Source organism: Bos grunniens, chromosome 1, assembly GCF_055505025.1.
Source record: "Bos grunniens cultivar Pamir isolate PY7600 chromosome 1, Bosgru_T2T1.0, whole genome shotgun sequence".
In the NCBI taxonomy this organism is placed as follows: Eukaryota; Metazoa; Chordata; class Mammalia; order Artiodactyla; family Bovidae; genus Bos; species Bos grunniens.
This window is the reverse complement of record NC_141165.1, coordinates 100,675,177-100,696,552: the sequence shown is the minus strand read 5'-3', so window position 1 is coordinate 100,696,552 and position 21,376 is coordinate 100,675,177. Positions and strand designations below refer to the sequence as shown.

General features: G+C 39.3%; 1 protein-coding gene across 31 annotated transcripts in view; it reads left to right on the top strand.

Moving 5' to 3' along the window:
* The window catches only part of PHLDB2 (pleckstrin homology like domain family B member 2), a 241,188-nt gene that overhangs the window by 142,029 nt on the left and 77,783 nt on the right, over nucleotides 1-21,376 (top strand). For all 31 annotated transcript variants that reach the window (XR_015165935.1, XR_015165931.1, XR_015165849.1 and 28 more), the window contains one exon: nucleotides 6,661-8,009. Coding sequence is in view for 28 of the 31 variants with exons in the window: in XM_086407144.1 (XP_086263270.1) it covers nucleotides 6,661-8,009 (1,349 nt within the window). In the remaining 3 variants the exon portion in view is untranslated. The remainder of the gene's footprint in view (nucleotides 1-6,660; nucleotides 8,010-21,376) is intronic.

The window sequence follows — 21,376 nt, the reverse complement described above, 5'->3', positions numbered from 1 at the left end:
GTCGGACACAACTGAGTGAGCACACCAGCGTGCCACGCCAATCTACATCCTTTCCCCAGCAATATGAAAAGGTTTCTGCTTTTTGGTGACTTGCTCTAGCAGTCCCCTTTTGATTAATTCCTGCTGTATTATATGATCCTGAGAAGTGTTTGTGCATGGCAATATAAAATGACAAGTAACATGTTGTATTTTTTAAGGATTCTCCAAACTCTTGGTGTAAATTACTTGGAAAACTGAATTTATATATATAGACCAGACTTTAAATCTCTGTCCTCTAAAACAGTACACACAACACAACAGATGCTTCATTTTAATTTGTTTGTTTTTTTTAAAACTTTGCTCCCTGGGTGTGTTTTCATTATCTTGAAACCCAGATCCCTACAGTTCTGGCCATCACAGTGCTCTGAAGCTCACCATTGGTGACTTACAGTTTGGTTAGAATTAACCTCACTATGATGTTATTTGGTACAAATAGAGCTGGAAAATTATCTTTTAAAATGCACACCAGCATTGTGCCAAAGAAAAAAAGAATCTACCAAGAAACTTGCAAACATCATCCTTGAGATTAGTTTTCCCAATAATTTACTTCTCAAGGGAAAAATGTACTGTGACTTGCTCTGCTGCCTTCCAAAGATCTCTAAGTGACTCCTGGCATTCTCTAATTGACAATAAGATGATATACACTTCAGGTGATAAAAATAACAAGAGCTCTGGAGGGATTAAATTTATGGATTGAAAAGTAAGCCCAGGTGTTTCAACGCACACTGACTTCTTTGCTGTTTAGACGTCCTCGTGTTGTCTTTTCTCGCAGATGGGCCCCAGACAGCTTCTTCCCTTCTCCATGCCCGGTTCTCTTTCTGTTCATGTGCATAAAGTGTATGGAGCCATTAGGGCTCTAGGGACTGTTTTGCTTCCACAATAACATAAGGCAGTGATTTTATAATTTCCCTGAGACTTCTTTTTCGTTTACAAAAATGTGAAAGTGAAAGTGAAATCGCTCAGTCGTGTCCGACTCTTTGGGACCCCATGGGCTGTAGCCTACTAAGCTCCTCCGTCCACTGGATTCTCCAGGCAAGAGTACTGGAGTGGGTTGCCATTTCCTTCTCCAGGGGATCTTCCCGAACCAGGGATCGAACCGAGGTCTCCCGCCTTGCAGGCAGATGCTTTACCCTCTGAGCCACCAGGAAACCAAAAAGAAATAGCAGTGGAAATCAAGAATCCAGTCTGGAAACCTTGGAATCTTCCTCGCCTCCTCTTCTACACGTGTTAACACAGACTTCTTTCCCGCTGCGCTTCCACTTGGGTGTCACTCTGATAACCGCCTTTCACCTCCCACTGTTCTAGTTCTTCCTCTGCTTCTTTCCCTAACCTCAGCTGCAGTCTTTGATGCATTGTCTGCACGGTCCATCACATCACTATCTCCCTCTCTCCTGGGGAATTAAACCCAGTGCTTCCCATTGTGTATCCTCTGTCCTCCTGCCTCTGCTTTCCTTGCCTTCATTTCATCTCATTGAAAGTATGTTACTACTTCCTGTTGTATGTTTCCCTATACTCTTCCCACCTCTAGGCCTCCACTCTTATGATCTCACCCACAATGAAAAGAACACCCTGGAAGTAGGGAAGGAGAGAGGTATCATGAGCCACTATTGTCACCCCTAGGGTCAGAAAGGCACCTGTGTGATTCTCCACCTTTTGAGTCGAATTGATTTGTGGAATTAAGTCTTGAAGATCTCAAACTGACACAAGGATCCATACATATGTATTCAGCTGAACTGAACTGATGGCTGGTATATTCAGCTTCAGTAACTTGAGTGAATTACATGTTTCTATTTGATGACAAATCTTTAAATGCACAACTTCTTACACATCATTAACAAACCCAAAAGGCTGAAATGAAAAACTAGAGTATGAAGCATGAATATTTTAAAATATCCTCTAGAATGTTCTTCGATCCAAATCATCTGTAACTTTCTTCTGCAGTATGTACGGTGGAGAAATGTTGCATGACTGTTTCTTGGATGTGATTTATTATTTGCAAATGGCCTACTTGTCTCTTCCCTACAGACTGTGAACCCAATCTTTCAGCCAGCACTACTGTGGAATATTTTGGTATTTTGTTTGGCCAGCTAAACTGTGTCAGTAATTATGTTTCTTTTTTTTTCCTTTTTGGCTGAATTGGCTGTGTTGTGCAGCATGCAGGATCTTAGTTCCCTGACCAGGAATCAAATCCATGCCCCCTGCAGTGGAAGTGTGAAGTCCTAGCCACTGGACTGCCAGGGAATTCCCAATAATCACATTTTTTGATTAAAAAAAAAGTACATGTAAGGAGGAGGGGGGACCAAGTGTTGCCACCCTGTAGGGTAGTAATAATACCGTATAGTAGTTTGATACTCTCTAGTTTTGTTGGCTCGAAGAGGAAACAGAGTTTGGTAATATTTCATTTGGGTGATTGAGCAGCATTTGCAACTGCAAACAGGTTGAAATATATTAACACATTTTATCATCTAAGATGACATTAATGTCATATACTGCTCAGTCAAAAATTAAACTTTTATGTATCCATTTTGACATGAGGTGTTAAACCTTCAATTCTGTACCATTATAGTAAATATTGAAAATGCAGAGTTCTGGGCTCAGGGCTTAATTTCTGACTTTCATTGCACAGCATCTGCTCTGGCTTGCTTTCTGGATTCCTATCTTGCACTTAATTCTGTTTCCTATTTTGTGTGCATTACCTTACAACCAGAGCTTTGCCCACTAACTGGCTTTAGTTCTTCTCTTATTATTCTAACATCTGACTTAACGGATTTCCCTTTGTATCCTTGTCTAAAATACACTAAATGGTAGGAGGATTGCTGTCAGATTTAAACCACACTTAAGACAGGCATAGACTTGGACCCCACAGAATGTATCTTACATGATGGTGTAGATGGGAAAAGATTTAGGTAACTATGAGATAGAAATACATAGTTAATAAATATAGAAAATAACTTGCTTTTTTTCTACACAATTTTTGTTATTAATTCTGTCAGAGACAGAATGTTTCCTGGATGTACCAATAGTCTGACCTCAGATGGGCTTGAGATTTTGTTTATATTTTTAAAACCTCAAAATTTTAGGTGTGGAGGTAACTTTATGCTATCATTGGATAATACCCATCAGACTCTCTTTCTTTCAGTGGGACTTAACTCCATTGTCATTTCTTCCTATCATAACTTACCCAAACTACCCCTCTCACTGGGTTAGCTCCCCTCCATCTGTCAACCAGTCCTTTACCAACCTGCCAATCAGTCCTCTATTAAGGCATGCATCACATTGTGTAGCATTTATTCATACGTGTATTTTCCACTTTGGATTGTAAGCTGTATATTAGCAGGAAATACTATCTTTGACCACATACTTTCCAGGGCCTAGCTCAAAGCCTGGTTTATAGTAGGCACTTAATGAAGATTAGCACCTTCATAGTAACAAACAACTCTCAAATCTCAGTGGCTTAAGACAATCTTGGATTGGCAAAGGCCCTCTTCCCCATTATCCTCACTGAGGGAGGTAGGCTAAGGAAGCCTTTACAGACTTGGACACAAGAGGGGTATGGAAATGGTGAATCATGCCAGCTCTTGATGTTTCAGCTTGGAACTGAAACATCACTTTCTCTCATATTTCATTGATCAAAGCTAAGGGACATAGCCACACCTAATGTCATAAGGATGAGGAAGAAAAACACTGCAGTGTTTCTGAAAGGAAAGAACAGGAAAAATAGTGAGCAACACCAATGCCTGTTAAGCCAGTGTCTGAGATGTGGTAGGTACTTAATACATAATTAATGAATGAAGTACCTAAAACTACCTGTTAGGATTTTAATTTTTTCTATACCAGAAGCAGAATCACCTCAAGTAATGAAATAATCTAATAACTACATTTAAAAAGTGAGCATACTAATATTATCTAAGCTATATTCAACAAACATCTGGAGACCTTTTGGGCAACACTTTGTTCATTTATTCATATTAGGGAAGTGATTAGGGATATAATAGCAAGAAATGATCAGATTCAGACAATGTTTTAAGGACAGTGTTGATAGGATTTGTTGATGGATAAAATGAGAAAGGAGGGAATGAAGAAGTGACAGATGGTAGAGGATAGAGGATATAATGATAGAGGAGACCAATGATGACTCCTTAGATTCTGGCTTAAACATTTGTGTGTAATTCATGTGCTGCTGCTGCTGCTGCTAAGTCGCTTCAGTCGTGTCTGACTCTGTACGACCCCAGAGACGGCAGCCCACCAGGCTCCCCCGTCCCTAGGATTCTCCAGGCAAGAACACTGGAGTGGGTTGCCATTTCCTTCTCCAATGCATGAAAGTGAAGAGTGAAAGTGAAGTTGCTCAGTCGTGTCCGACTCTCAGCGACCCCATGGACTGCAGTCTACCAGGCTCCTCTGTCCATGGGATTTTCCAGGCAAGAGTACTGGAGTGGGTTGCCATTGCCTTCTCTGAATTCATGTGTATAGGTGGGTGTGTATATAAGGCTGCACCCATTGTATGTTTTTTAAAATTTATGTATGGTTTTTAAAAATTTATTGAACGTTATATTACTGTACTTTTTATGTTATAAACATACCTCAAAATAAGATTTTAAGTGGTTTAATATACATTCATGACATACTATGGCTTTTAATTTTCTCCCTATTGTTGGGAAATTAGAGTATTTTTTCCCTTTTAATAAATAGCATGGTAATGTTCTCAGGTTCCACCTACTTCCTTGTTTCCTCAATTCAAAAGAATTGACATGAGGGAATTGGCCATGGTTTGCTGGAATTTCAACATGGCAAACCAACATGTGATGCAGTTAGTCGGAAATAGAAGGAACCAAGACTGGATAGAGGTCATCTTGATTTCAGTCCTCCAAGGGGGACATGGTGAGATAGCTATAGCTTGAGCCAGACTGGTGTTGCTTTCAAGGTCAGAATTGGTGGTGGTAGACAATTGTTGAGAGGGACGTTTGTGACCTTTTAAGACCCAGAGGGCAGGGCCAGATCCCAGCTGGGAAGCAATTCTAAAGGAGAATCTTTAAAAAAATTTTTTGAGGTCCAGTTCAAAAGATAATCATGTTTTTTTTTCATAAGGGCAGGGCTTTGGGTTGGAGGATAAGGACCCCAAGGCAGAGCTTGTCAGGGGGAAGCTGCAGCTTTGAGGGTGTAAGGACTCAGCCCATCACTAGGATTTAAGCAGCCAGACTGTTTCTTGGCCTGACTCTGTGGATGAAAGGCAGTTCCTTATTAGGCTGCCTGCATTTGCCCAGGAAATCTGTGAAGCTGAGCAAGCAAGATGAAGATCCTCCATCTGAGGCTGGGAGGGAGTGGGGAAGGCTGTGATGGATAATTGAAAACTTGTGTTCATTGAGTGTCTCTCCTGTGGGACAGTGGGAGTCAGGAAGGACTGGAGATATGATAGAAATACTGTATATAACCCTCTTCCTTAAACTTGTATGTCGGTCACAGAAACAAGCACATTATGATATTTATTACTAACCAAATGTGATTCTGTTTACATATTACATATTACAGAGATGTAGTAACTGGTGTCTAAGAAGTTGGAGGACAGTCTTAGCAGTGCCTGAGTTCAATGGGAATGTTTAAACTGCATTTTAACTTTGATGATAACTTAAAGTATTTTGATCAGTTTAAAATATAACCTTTCACATTGGCAGGGTTAGTTTATAATGAAAAGACATTTTTATAGACTATAACTTTAGTTTCTTAAGTTAATATTGTTCAAACTTAGGGTCCAAAATATATTCTTACAGGTGTATCCATTTAAAAATTCTTTTATTCACTGTGGAAACTAGAATATTAATCTGAACCTCAAAGGATATGTGGGTTCATATGGGTGTAAAAGAAGGAGAAAGGTGTTTCCATGAGAGGAGAGAGTTAGATCAAGGATGATCGTGCTGCCTCTGGGATGCCTGGGAACTTGAAGGATAAATCAGTTTCAGGGTTCTAGATATTCTACCTGACACTGATATGTCAGACATGTGGGGACCACTCTTCCCTCTACTGTTGTAAATACCTACCTTCCTCTGATGGATGCAGGAAGTTTTTTTAAGTCTTTTTGTTGAGAAGGTAACCCTCATAGTCCTCTTTTAAAGAATCATCTTCTAACCCTCATGTTATTTATTGATCACAAAATTTTCTTTCTCTGCTAGAACGTGAATTTAGTTTCCTTAGAATTTCTGAGTGGTTAATGTTTCTTACAGAGACATCTAAAGGAAAGCCCATTGCCTCATCCCTTCAGGTGTTCGCTAGGTACTCAGGAAGCAGGTGGTCCTCCAGGGAGTAGAACACTGAAGGGTCATTGTCTATTTTAGGTACCACCCCCTCGTCTTGCACCTGTACTTGCTGTTAGGGATTTGTTCCTCTCAAATATCACTGATGTTCTCTTGAATTATTTTTCTTTTGCTCAGAAAACATCCCAGATCAGTGGTCTTTAGTCACCTTCATTTTGCAGGACAGCTTTACTAGGTTTATTACTAAAACAGCAACGTATCGGATTGCCAGCCTATTTGTGTACCCATGTAGGCTAACGAGTGATTGGTCTTTTTAAATATTTGTTAAGTAAAGCTGTCTCTCTCTCTCTGTCTCTCTCTTGTTTTTTCTTTGCAGATTCCAACAAGATTATGGCAGAGCAGAGCCACATGCAAAAGCAGCTGGATTTACAGAATGGTAGCTTAGAGGCAGGCTTTGCGGAGAACTCCCTCGAAAACGATTCCCAAAACATGATGGAGAGCCTGAGCCCAAAGAAATATTCTTCCAGTCTGAGATTTAAAGCCAATGGAGACTGTTCTGGCTCCTATTTAACCCTCTCACAACCTGTGCCTGCTAAAAGAAGCCCATCTCCTTTGGGAACCAGTGTCAGAAGTAGCCCTTCTTTGGCCAAAATTCAGGGAACGAAGCAGTTCTCTTGTGATGGAAGTGAGAAAAGTCTTTCCATGAAACCGCCCACCCCTTTACGCAGCACCTCACCCTCCCTTAGTGGATATGCACTTGGGAGAGCAGATTTTGATCATTTTCTTGGCCGGGACGCCGAAAGGTCCTTGAGGCTTTCAGAGAAGCCTCCCTATTCCAAATATAGCTCAAGGAATAAATCCCATGACAATGTCTACTTTCTCGGAGGGCTGGAAGGCCGAAAAGCATCTGGCTCTCTCCTGACCATGTGGAATGGAAGTTCCCTGAGTGACACTGGCTCCTCGCCCATCAACAGGTCAGGGGCGGCCAGCATGCCTTCAAGCCCAAAGCAAGCCAGGAAAATAAGCATCCAGGACAACCTGACACTTCAGCCCAAGTTGAGCAGACACCGGGACCCGGCATCGGAAAACATCAGTTTAAGAACCAGGAAGTACTCTAGCGGCAGCCTGAGTCACATGGGCGCCTACAGCCGCTCTCTCCCCAGGTTGCATAGAGCCACCGAGAACCAGTTGGCACCCCTCAGTCTGCCTCCAAGAAGCTCTCTGGGCAATTCCAAACGAACGAAACTGGGGGAAAAGGATCTACCTCATAGCATTATAGACAATGACAATTACCTGAATTTTTCTTCTTTGAGCTCAGGAGCTTTGCCCTATAAAGCCTCTGCCTCCGAGGGCAGTCCGTACGTGAGTTCCACCCTCAGCGTGCCTGCCAGTCCTCGAGTGGCTCGCAAGATGCTTCTGGCCTCCACCTCCTCCTGCACCTCTGACGACCTTGACAGGGCTTCCTACTCGGGTACCAGCCCTGGTCATTCGTTTCCTCCTGGGGAGCTGGACCGAGCATTTGCAGCCAGAAGGAACTTCTCGTGTGGATCTGTCGAGTTTGATGATGCAGACTTGGACAGCCTCAGACAGGCTTCAGGAACCCCCCAGCCTGTCCTGCGGGAACGGAAAAGCAGCATTAGCTCCATTTCCGGACGAGACGACCTGATGGATTATCATCGGCGGCAGAGGGAGGAGAGACTCAGGGAGCAGGAGATGGAGCGATTGGTAATCTTTCTTCATCTGACTTGACCTCACTGTTTCATTGAGCAGCTTCTTGGAGACAAGCTCCAAGGATACATGTGGGTGTGTGGAATTTCCCTGTGTGCCAGCTCCTGGTGCCCCTTCCAAGCTTTCCTCTTGCTAACCTTCCTCTTCCCAAATCACTGTTATTAGTCACATAGGGCTGTTTTAAAGGCCTACACGTGCCTAATGCTACATTAAATTGCTCTGCAGAGGCCTCACAAGTATAAACTCTTGATAAAGCTAACAAAAGTAGTTGTGAATTTTACTGAGTTTCTTTAAAAGTCTTACGGACTTTTAAAACTATGAGGAAGAACTGATATGTTATAATTTACGTCATGAAATTTGAATGTATATGCTATGATGGTAATAGTCAGTGAAATGACAACTCACTGGGAATTAGGCAGTAAGTTTTTCTGTATAGCAAGTTGTCTGAGAAGTTGAAAGGTTGCCCCAGTGGTGCTCAACCTTTTTTCTGCACTGTATACACACACATACACACACACACCACACATCATACTTCAGCCATGTCTTAATACACATAATGACTTCAAACTTTGCGTGTCCCCCAAAGTTACTAAGTTGTCTTTTTCTATGGATTTATGATTACTATCGGAGAAGGCAATGGCACCCCACTCCAGCACTCTTGCCTGGAAAATCCCATGGATGGAGGAGCCTGGTGGGCTGCAGTCCATGGGGTCGCAAAGAGTCGGACACGACTGAGCGACTTCCCTTTCACTTTTCACTTTCCTGAATTGGAGAAGGAAATGGCCACCCACTCCAGTGTTCTTGCCTGGAGAATCCCAGGGACGGTGGAGCCTGGTGGGCTGCCGTCTGTGGGGTCGCATGGAGTCAGACACGACTGAAGCGACTTAGCAGCAGCATGATTACTATAAAAATATTGAAAATAGTAAGAGGAAACAGGAGAGTCCCACTAATGAATGAGAACAAGCTGGCACATTTTTCTATTCTCTTTTCTTTTAAGCATAAGTTTTTTAGGGTGAATTCCTGTCAGATTATTTTGATTCATTAATGATTTCCTTAATGTGGGAAGCAGTAGGATGGTAGAGCTGATATTCTGAAGTATAGGAGTATCAAAGTATTTTAGTTACTAAAAAAAGTATGCTGGAATAAGGTTTCTGAATCCCATACAAAGCTAGTTAATGCCCGACTGGACAGTAAAATTTTAACTTTTGGATTATAATGAACTGAAACTATTTACATCTATACAGGACAGAATTTTCTTGAAATTTTAGAAAAGTAATTATCTGCATTATTTGCAGCTCTTGGAAAGTTAATGTCTATCCTTACAGAGTTTCCAAATGTCCTGATCCATATGCTAGTGAATGAAGACAAATGTGTATGCCCCAGAGAACTTGGTGTCCTGTGGGTGGGAATAGCAGTTTCTTTGTTACCATACATAATCTCCAAATATTTTTCATGATTACAAAAAGGCATTATATTTGGGCTTGATTCATTGACATAAATTAGAAAAGGTTGTAATTAGCATATAAAGGCCTTCTTGTATGTGAATAGCAAACCTAGCACTATACTGTACTGAACAACTCTCATTGATAGAACCAGAGAATCTATCTGATAATTTATTAAGGTATCTAAGCGAACATTTCAGTGGGTTCATCTCTCCAGAGGTCTTCCTTAAATGCTTTTATTTACTCTTCTGTTCTAAGGAAAAGAAACCAAACTTGAAGTTCATTGACAGCAGGTTTCATCTTTAGCATGTGTAAGTGTTGGTAAAGTTCTCTTTCCTCTAGTTTTCCCAAATCTGCTAAGGTTCCTGGTAATCCAGTGACCTTTCTTACTGCCTGTAAGGTTGGTGTCCTGTAAGCCCCAAACAGGTCCTAGATCAACTTCTTAGGAGAGGTTTTGGGTATTAACTTCATATATGAGGTTATAACCCTTTTTCATTTATAAAGAGCTTGTAATAAGAAATGAGGCTTATTTTTAAGTAAGACACTCTACATTTGGCTGCTATTGCATTGTCTACTTGTCTGATTACATCCCAGTGAAACGGAAAACAGATTCTTATTGAGTGTATGCAAATAATGTTATTGCCATTAAAAAGTAAAGTGACTCAAAAAAATATCACTTCCTGAATTCTGAGAGGCCAAGGAGAACAAACTGCCATTAAAAGAATGTTTCATTTAGTTTGCAAAATCAGAGTCAACTGAATTGAGGGTTAGAGATAGATGAGGATGAATGGTAAAAAGGTTTTCCCCATCAGAAAATAGAACATTAAGATTAATGCCAATAATTTTCCAAAACACATATCTGCATTTGGAAATCAGATTTCCAGTTTCAGGTTCATGAGTTCTATATAATTAATTCTATTTCTCTAGTCTTGAGTCATTAATTTGATTTCATATAGTCATTTATTTCTGGACTAAATGAAGTCCTGAAAGTCTGATTTAGTTGCTAGTACTAAATGATCCTTGCCTATATAATGCCAGCTCTTCTGTCAGCCTCTGCCCGTAAGTCCATTCTTTGAAATATTAAGAGTAAAGAGTATCTGGTAAAGTGCTGTCCGTGAGGCTCTGAGACTGTCTTTCTTTGTTAAAGGCATATCCTCATCTATAATTTAAGCGGTCTTTTGGTAAGCATGAGAGGAAACCACAGACTATTGGGTGAGGGAAAGGGTAAGTGGCTGTGGTTAATCTATAGTTAATTTAACAAACCTGATCAACAAGAAGGAACGTTTGAATCTTCTATTATGCAATAGGATATTGATCTTATTTAATTAGTGTTTCATGCAAGGATAAGAATATACTACAGAGGGTGAGGATATTGATGTATATCCAGGGCCTTTCCATAGGTATGCAATCACCGAGCTTTATAAAATGTTACCTATAAAAAATTAGATGAGGGAAAGCTGAGCTTCTCATTTGATCTGACAAATCTTCCAATGCATTTTTTGATAGTGTTGAGCTATTTATACAAGGGGTGTAGTGAATAAACCTAAATATTTCTAGCATTCTTTTTGTAAGGTTAAGAAAAAAAAAATCTTTGTCATTGCCCCCCTCTGGGAAAACTTAGAGATAGTTCGACTGTGAAAGGTATCTTTGAAAAATTTGTTTTCCTGAATTTAGGGTCTGATCTAGGGAAGGCAAAATCAAATATTAATTAGAGATTAATATAGGATTATGGATGCCTGAGAAAATGAATGTTGCAGTTTGATTACCTAATAAAATGAGGATAAGTTATTTATTATAAATAATAAATCTTAAAGTAATCAGAAATGACCTATTTTGATCATTTTAAATATGCAAGTATATATCCCAGTTAAGACAAAACACAACAGATTATTCTTTTCAGATGCTGAAACTCTTCTCTCTGGACAGTTTACAAAAATAAACTTTTACTACCTTTTGTAAGCATAGGCTGATTTCTCCAAGATTAGTAAGCAGGTCCTTTCATTAGGAGATAACTCTATTTTAGCTTTACATTAATAGGATGCTTCTCATAAAAAAGTTACTTCATAAATAAACTCATCAGTACTACTCAAATTTTGCCAAAATTTTAACATTTTATTACATCTTTACAGAACTAACTTTGTAAATGATGTAAACCAAGTCAAATATGCTCCTTTTCTGCAAATCTCACATTTTAATATAAGTTTATTCAAAGTACTGTTGATTTACAATATTGTATTACTTTCCGATGTACAACACGGTGATTCCATATTTTTATAGATTATATTCCACTTAAAGTTATTATAAGATACTGACTATATTCCCTGTGCTATACCATATATCATTGTAGTTTCTTATTTTATACATAGTAATTTGTGCTCTTAATTCCCTACTCCTATAAGTCCCTCCCCCCTACCCTCTCCCCACAGTAACTACTAGTTTGTTCTCTGTGTCTGTGAGTCTGTTTCTGTTAGGTTTATTCATTTGTTTTATTTTTTAGATTCTACATATAAGTGCTAACGTACAATATTTGTCTTTCTCTAGCTGACTTATTCATTAAGCATAATATCCTACAGGTCCATCTGTGTTGCTGCAAATGGGAAAATGTCATTCTTTCTGTAGCTGAGTAATGTTCCATTGTCTCTGTATACCACATCGTATTTTTTCATTGTCTGTCAATATATCTACTTGCTCGAAAGTGACAGTCATTTAAATTCTAAAAGATCTACATTTTGTACTCCCTCCCCCACATTTTGAGCTTTGGATGTCATGTTTTACACCTTCATGTCTATCCCTTAGTTGTTTATTGTAGTTATAATTGATTTTACAATTTTTGTCTTTTAGTCTTCCTGCTCTATTCTTATAGTTGATCCACAGCCTTTACTATAAATTTGCCCCACCTGTGGGATTTTCCCTTTCCTATAAATTCTCACGTCTTATTGTAGCCTTTCATTTTCCTCTTAGAGAAGACCGTTTAACACTTCTTTTAGCGTCACTTTAGAACTGATGAACTTGGTATTTTCTTGTCTGAGAAGTACTTCATCTCTTCTTCACTTCTGAAGGGTAACCTTGTTGGGTAGAGTATCCTAGGTTGCAGGTTTTTCCCTTTCAGCATTTTAAATATATTGTGCTACTCCCTTCTGGCCTGCAAAGTTTCTGAAGAAAAAAGAACTGATAACTTTGTGGGGATTCCCTTGTATATGGCTCTGTTTTTTCTCTTGCTGCCTTTAAAATTCTCTCTTTATAAATAACATTTGCCATTTTAATTATGATATGTCTTGATGTGGGTCTTTTCCAGTTCATCTTGTTTGGGACTACCTATGCTTCCTGTACCTGGATATCTGTTTCCTTCTTCAGATACATTTTTCACCCCATCCCTCTCTCTCTTCTTCTTGAGGGAACCCTATAATGTGAATATTATAATGCTTGATACTGTTTCAAAGGTTCCTTAAACCATCCTCATTTTTTAAAATTTGTTTTCTTTTTGTTATTATGATCAGGTGATTTCCTTTTTTTGTTTTAGATCACTTATCACTAGGTGTATCACCTCGTCTTCTTTTAATTCCTTCTAGTGTATTTTCATTTCTGTTATTGTATTCTTCAGCTCTGACTGGTTCTTTTTTTTTTTTTTTCCTAATTCCTTGTTGAAATTCTCACTGTGTCCATCTTTCTTTTCTCAAATACAGTTATAAGTGCTTTTATAATTAATGCTTTTAATTTTTTACCTAATTATTTAATCTTTAGGGGTGTTCTCAGCACTGTTTTTTGTTCTGCTATTTGAAACAAACTCCTATGTCTTCTCATTTTGTTTAAATTTCTCTGTTACTATGGAATTAGGTGAATAGTGACCTGTTGCAGTTGTGAAGGTGTGTCCTTGTGTGGGAGTGTCCCTGTGCAGTCTGTGTGAACTCAGTGGCTTTAGTGGGAGAGTTGGATCTGAAGTGAGCATGGATGGCGCTTTCCCCTGGTGTGTGTTGTCAGCTGTCACCTTTGTAGGAGGTAACGATGGAGATGGAGAGGTGGAGCCAGGGCCTCTTGTAAACCTGGGCTTCTCTGATGCTTAATGACTGACATCCCTCTATTGGAGGCAGGCCCAGCTCTCAGGGTGCTGGAGCAAAAGCTCTTTGGGTTGGATTCAGCCTGGTTCCATTCCCTCTAATTGTGTGCTTTCTCTTCACAGTGGCACTTCCACCCTAGAGAAGAGCAAGCCAGAGCTAGAAGGCCTGGTCTCGGCACTGGGTTCAGACTGTGTTTAATGCTGAGACAGTCCCAGCAAGCGAGTCAGAGCCCCAGGCAGTTTCCAGTTTGTTGCCTTCAGGACGCCTTGCAGCCAAATCTGCCTTTACCCTTTTCAGAGACCAAACATGGTTGAGCTGGCTCTACTTCCTCTGTATGCACATCCCTCTGTCTTCCAAAAACAGCAGCGTTGCCCTGGTATGGTGCAGCAATAGGGCAAGAGGGACTGCAGTAGGCACCCTGTGCAGGCAGGGCTGCGGGGTAGGATGGTTGTGAGAAACCATCTAGAGCCCTGGGCAGTTTCAATCTGCTTTCTGCCCCTAGCTCTGGGAGTGAGGAAATGTGTGTGCTCTTCACAAGTGGAGTCTCAGTTTCTTACAGCCCTCCAGTAAGTCCCACTGGTTTTCAAAGCAGCTGAAGGGTCACATTTTCTGGTGTTTTACCTAGGACTGGGGTGCCTGGTATTTGGCTTGAACCCATAACTCTCCAGGGAGGATCCCTGAGCCGGTGATAACCCCTTCATCTTCTGCATCCCCTCATGGAGATGCGAGTACCAGCATCACAGTTTTCTCTCCCTTCCTACTTGACTGTGTGTGGGCCCTCCTTTGCAGCCTTGGTTGTAGAAGAGCCTCCGATCTGTGCTCGTTGGAAGCTGCTCCACACATGGTTGTATTTTTAATGTGTTTGTGTCGGGGGCAGTTGAGCTCAGCACCCTCTTTCCACTATCTTGAACTCCCTAACATCCCCGTCTACAATTTTTTAATTTCTGTCAACTTTTGTTCTTCACAGTCTTCTTTCACTTTCTGGAACAACCAGACACTAAGGCAAATGACTTAAGATATTGTAAATTATGTTTAAGGTGACACATCACAGAATGTAATTACTATTGATATAAAAATACTTGTCACAATTATAATTCAGTGTAGTTGAACATGAATTTTGTATTTTTTAAATCTTATACTATATATAGAAATAATCTTAATATCTTTTCAGTAAACTAGTACACGACATTAAAGAAGTTCAGATCAACTAATCTATGATAAAACTAAACTTATCTGAAAGATGAAACTATACTTGTATCATACTATGCATTGATAAGATAATGCAAAGACATATAGCTGTTTTTTAAACTAAATTATCAAATTAGTGTTTGATAATTTGTATAAAGCTTTACTTTAGTCATATAAACTTGTTTTCCACGGAAAAGAAAACTGTTTCTGAAGTTAAGACTTTTGATGAAGAAGGTCTTTTTCTTAAAAAGAATACATTTAAAATTTTAGAATATCATTTGGGGGGAAATCTTGGGAATATTAGGTTTATTTAAATGCTTATTAGTCTCTATAAACCAATCATAGTAGAGGTCCTTTATTTTAATTTATTATTATCTTCAGGAAGTAGGAAAATATTTCACTCTCACAGGGTGATATTTTTTCTCAGTTACAGAGACTGGGCAAAAAATACTGTCCTGATTTGAGTTCATAGATAGAAAAATAACAGATGAGAAAGAACGGCAAACAAATGCTGAACCATGCTCACTGGGGAAAGGCTGGCTTCCAGTTCTACCTCACAGATCACCAAGTGGTCAAATCATAAAACCGGATTCCCAGTTATTGCACCATTAATGCAGAAAATTATCAGTTATTTGCAAACCAAAACCCCGCTCAGACGTAGACAAGAATCAGAAACACAGAGTAGGTAAACACAAACGTTAGAGGACAGTGAGTCAGTGGGGGTAAAGTTCTGCTGCCATTTGAGATTTACTCCAGGAGCCAAGAAAAGCTATGCCTGGGCTTCCAGCCCATGAGATATTGTTCATGAGTAGTACAGTTCAGTTGGCTCTTCAGGATCCACTGGGACAATTAACTGGAATCTCCACGTTGTCAAAGCATAATTTTCAAAAAATAAACCCAACTCTTAAACAAATATAAAATTTTAATAGATGCCAAAGATTTATTGAATTCATTAATGAGGAAACCGAGCGGGATACAGTAGATACACTAAGCATAATTTCTGTAGTATTTTTTAACTTAAGTTTTGACTATCTCAGTGTTTCATTTGGATTTTTTTTTTACATGTGCAATCTTTATTTGAAAACTTAAGATAATTATTTAAAGTATTAAAGACTGAACCCTAATCATGAACCTCCAAAGACCTACTAATGGGGTATAACTGTTCACAGTGAGTCAACATTAAATAGCTTCCAACTGCTGCGCTATTTGAGTTGTTTCATTTTAAACAATTTTTCTTCCTTTCTTGCTGTAAGCTGCCAGTTTTTCTTTTGTCATTATGCCAATCTTTTTTTAATTTATAACTTTTAGAAACCAGATATCAAGCTTTGTTTAAAAATATTGCCAACTATGAGTTACTAGGTGCAAGTGAGATCTTGAGAGGGTCCTGTGTGCATGAAGTGTGTGTACTTCAGCTCATGGACCTTGTGACATCATTTTGGGCTGGTGAGTGGTCATTTTAACTTCCCAGTTCTGAGCTGTTTTCCAAGTAGAGGTAATGGATAAGGTACCTCTAATGGGCTGGGATGCTGATCTTTAGACAAACTAGATGTTTCAAAGACTAAAGAAATCATTATAAAGTAGACAAGATATTCTTTTGTTCATCTCATTTGAGTCCTGCCTGCCTTCCAGTAATATAGAGGTAGTGAGGGCCCTCTAGTTCGTCTTATGGTCCAAGACAGTCAAAGTCATTTTAAGAAGAAAAGGGGAAAATTAAAAGCTTAAAGCAAATGCTGCTGCCTTTAGGACTCTATTTGGCTTCATCACCAAAAGCATCTGTGTGCTATTGTGGAGAACTGGTGGATTCCCACAGCTTACTTTGTAGCAATCCAATGTTTTCTTTCTGGTTGATGACAGTCATCTGCAGTGCCTTGATAAACAGCATTGTCGCCATTTAGAACTATGTAGAACCACACTTGGCATTCATTTCTCCATGCATGGAACAAGTTGTAATATGATGCCCAGTCTCATGAGGCACCATGGAATAAGATTTTCTAACATTTTACATACTCTACCACCCTGGAGATGAGGTTGACTTCCATGGTATTTATTACTTGAGTAGGTGAAATGTCTGGGACAGCAATTGTCTGCAGTTTAGAAGATGTTTTGTTCTAATAGCCTCTCTGAAAGCACTTTACAACAAAAGAATTTTACGTTGCAAAGGGCTGGGACTGTGCCTGTCTTACTCACTGCTGTACATCTCTACCTCGTAACCAAGTATGCAGAATATAGAAGCAGTGTACACATGTTTTTAGAAAGAAAATGAATGGCATTCATTCTGGCTTTCCTTATTCTGTGGCTGAAGTCTGCACCCTTAGTTCCCAGATCTCAAACTTAGGTTTATGCACGTGGTTCTAGGTAACAGTGAAGCTGTCTACAAAGGGGTGCAAATAACTCAGCATAAATGAATTCTTTTTACTTATAGAAATGGAAAAATTCCCTTCCACTTTTTCAATTAATAATAAAAATAAAAGACAGGTATTTTTCTTTATGTTGAAAAATTTGTGGCATTCTTTGTAAGACCTGGTGCTGTTCAAAACCAAGGCTTGCATACTTTTGAGTAGACAGTAGGTGTAATGTTTTTGAAGTTAAATAAAAGTGTAATTGAGGATACCTTAGGAGTTAAAATATAAAATGGAATTTTATAAAAGTATATATTCTCTTATACATTCAGATCAGATCAGTTGCTCAGTCGTGTCCGACTCTTTGTGACCCCATGAATTGCAGCACGCCAGGCCTCCCTGTCCATCACCAACTCCCGGAGTTCACTCAGACTCACGTCCATCGAGTCAGTGATGCCATCCAGCCATCTCATCCTCTGTCGTCCCCTTCTCCTCCTGCCCCCAATCCCTCCCAGCATCAGAATCTTTTCCAATGAGTCAACTCTTCGCATGAGGTGGCCAAAGTACTGGAGTTTCAGCTTTAGCATCTGTCCTTCCAAAGATATCCCAGGGCTGATCTCCTTCAGAATGGACTGGTTGGATCTCCTTGCAGTCCAAGGGACTCTCAAGAGTCTTCTCCAACACCACAGTTCAAAGGCATCAATTCTTTGGGGCTCAGCCTTCTTCACAGTCCAACTCTCACATCCATACATGACCACAGGAAAAACCATAGCCTTGACTAGACAAACCTTTGTTGGCAAAGTAATGTCTCTGCTTTTGAATATGCTATCTAGGTTGGTCATAACTTTCCTTCCAAGGAGTAAGCATCTTTTAATTTCATGGCTGCAGTCATCATCTGTAGTGATTTTGGAGCCCAGAAAAATAAAGTCTGACACTGTTTCCACTGTTTCCCCATCTATTTGCCATGAAGTGATGGGACCGGATGCCATGATCTTCGTTTTCTGAATGTTGAGCTTTAAGCCAACTTTTTCACTCTCCACTTTCACTTTCATCAAGAGGCTTTTGAGTTCCTCTTCACTTTCTGCCATAAGGGTGGTGTCATCTGCATATCCGAGGTTATTGATATTTCTCCCGGCAATCTTGATTCCAGTTTGTGTTTCTTCCAGTCCGGCATTTCTCATGATGTACTCTGCATATAAGTTAAATAAACAGGGTGACAATATACAGCCTTGACGTACTCCTTTTCCTATTTGGAACCAGTCTGTAGTTCCATGTCCAGTTCTAACTGTTGCTTCCTGACCTGCATACAAATTTCTCAAGAGGCAGATCAGGTGGTCTGGTATTCCCATCTCTTTCAGAATTTTCCACAGTTTCTTGTGATCCACACAGTCAAAGGCTTTGGCATAGTCAATAAAGCAGAAATAGATGTTTTTCTGGAACTCTTTTGCTTTTTCTATGATCCATCGGATGTTGGCAATTTGATCTCTGGTTCCTCTGCCTTTTCTAAAACCAGCTTGAACATCAGGAAGTTCACAGTTCACATATTGCTGAAGCCTGGCTTGGAGAATTTTGAGCATTACTTCACTAGCATGTGAGATGAAATTGATAGCTAGTGGGAAGTTGCTGTATAACACAGGAAGCTTAATCCAGTGCTCTGTGACAACCTAGAGGGATGGGATGGGGTAGGGGGTGGGACGGAGGTTCAAGAAGGGGGATGTATCCCGTTGTTGTAGAGCAGAAACCAGCGTAACAGTAAAGTAATTATGAATATCTTAGAAAAGCATAAGGAATCACTTTAATTCAAAAACAGTGAAAGGGTAGTTATTCTATTCATAAAGCCTAAATTACCAATGAACATTACTCAAAATACATATATGTGTGCGTGTGTGTGTGTTCTCTAGTCTCCCTGTGGTGGTAATATACAGATAGCATTTTAGAAGCCAGAGAGTAAACAACCTTGATACTTCAGTTCTATAATTAGAAAAACTTATTTGGGAAAACAAGAAGAGTGAGCATTGTCAGGTGAAAGTTACTCTACCTGCACATCTGCTCCTTGCTGCCTCCACTTCCTAGTGACTCCTGACCCCAAAAACAGTTTGGTCATTCAGACTGTTTTGTATTGTAAATTGGACAGCATTTCTTAGTTGGAAGCAGAATGGACAATGTTATAAGACTGCTTATGACTGCCTAGCCATCTTTCTTTTTTCCTAAGAAGAATGTGTTTGGAATCTGAAGGAAAACTTAAGTATTGAAAGCTGTTTTGTACTCCCATCTGACTTGAAAGGCATCTGCTTCCTGATGTGGCCTTTCCTCTTGCTACATCCTGACTATAGTTTTAGTTTGAGAAAAAAAAAAAAAAAAGGTTGCACTAGTGGGAAGCGAGCCACTTAAACTGCAAATGGGGTGAGAGGTTGGTTTACTAACCAAATAAAGTGAGTGGCTCAGTCTTTTTAAAGGGATACTTAGAAATTATGACTCTTCCTGTATTCTGAGTTAGAATGTCCATCAGTTAATTGATTGATTTAATCTTCAGGTTTAACATAAGCTTTAGAATGATTTGTATCTGTGGAGCTGTGCTTTTCTTAGCTCTGATGTTTAAAACAGCTGGTCAGCTCTCTGCCTTCTTTCACTTTCAGGCCTTTGGATGGTTTATAGTCTGCTGCAGAAACACACTGTGAGCCGTAAATGTGAACTATGTATTTTTAAACTTCCTTACATTGAGAAAAACTTAAAAAAAGAAATTATGATATGTTGGATATTGGTCAGTACAGGATAACTTGGTAATACTGTATACTGTCTAAATAAGCTATCAGTTCTCTAAGCCAACTTCTTCCGTTTCTCATACAATAAGAGTGAATCTATAATTAGTAGATAATGTGAAGTATATAATATAAAGTAGACTGTTATCTGTCACCTTGGATCATGAGAGAATGAAGACTTTATCTTTTAAATGGCAAATTGCTGGCTTAAATGTAGATGTTCAGTAAATATTGAAGGAATTTATTCTTTGCAAACTAGAGTTGCCAACTATCCCCAGTTACCTGAGAATAAAAACAGTTATCCATCTTTTTTTTTTTCTTCTTCAGTTGGAGGACTAGATGGGTAGAAGAGGAATGGGAAGGGGGAAAGTAGCATTTAGCAATATCTAGTGACTCCACATTGGGGAGACATAGAGCCAAAAGTCTTAATATAATTCTGTGTTACAGGAGTCTATGACAGGTGCTGTTAAAAGCGAGTTCCTCTATACTTGAGAGCAAACCCTAGGCTCTTGTTCCAGTGGCAGTACAAGCTCTTTCCTCTTGATGGTGCCAAACATTTAAAAATCCCTGCTTAGAACTGAGGATGTGTACTGTATACCTCAGGTGCATAATTCAGCATTCTCAGGCTACATGCTGAAGTACAGAATGTAACTTAGACTAAAAGGAGGCCCCATATGCCACTATGTCACTTATGGGAAAAGTTGCATTCTTTTTTTAAAATGATAAATCATTATAGAAAAACATACAAACTGAATAAAAATGGAAAATACTATACGTCAGTATCAACAGGTATATGGGAGAGGGGAGATGAGAGAAGACTATTGATTCTTTGTAGGAAAAAGGATCTCCATATTTGTTGTCAAATTACTTCATATTTCTAAATTAAAAGCCATTTATTGACCTGCCTTTGCAGATCTCTCATCAAGTAGTAGATTTAGTGACTGCTGGCTAATTCTTACAATGAGAAATTTTCCCTCCCTGTTCTACAAAAGTTTATGGGAATATTTGCTATGAAGACTATTTTTAAAATTTGAGGTTGATTCTTTAAAAAAATAAAACAAGTCCAAAACAAGTATTTGAAATCAAACACATTCATCATTTTTTCAATGAATGAATTTTGATTCAGTCATCTCAATGTGTAGATGTGTAGGTTAAGACATTTAGAAGGCACTTTTAAAAAGCTTATATTTTGCGGGTAGCTGTATATTCCCATGCAATTAATTATAAGAAATAGTTCAGAGATCCTTTACCCAGTTTCTTCCATGGTAACATCTTGTACACTCTGGTACGATATAATAAGCAGTGTTACCAAGTCCAGGCTCCTACTGCTTGCCTCATGACATGCCAATAAATAAAGAGAGAAGTTGTTGGAGCAAAAAATAGCAACTTTATTCAGAAGGGCAGCAGACTGAGAAGATGGTGTACTAGTGCCCCATCTTACCCAAATTAGAATTCAGACTTCTTTTATACTGAAAGTGGGGAGGGGCTGGTTGTGGCAAACTTATTGCTGTTGGAATCCTTTCTTCTTGGAGCTGTCCACGTAGGTTAGGTCATGGTGTTCCTGTAAACCTCCAATAAGAA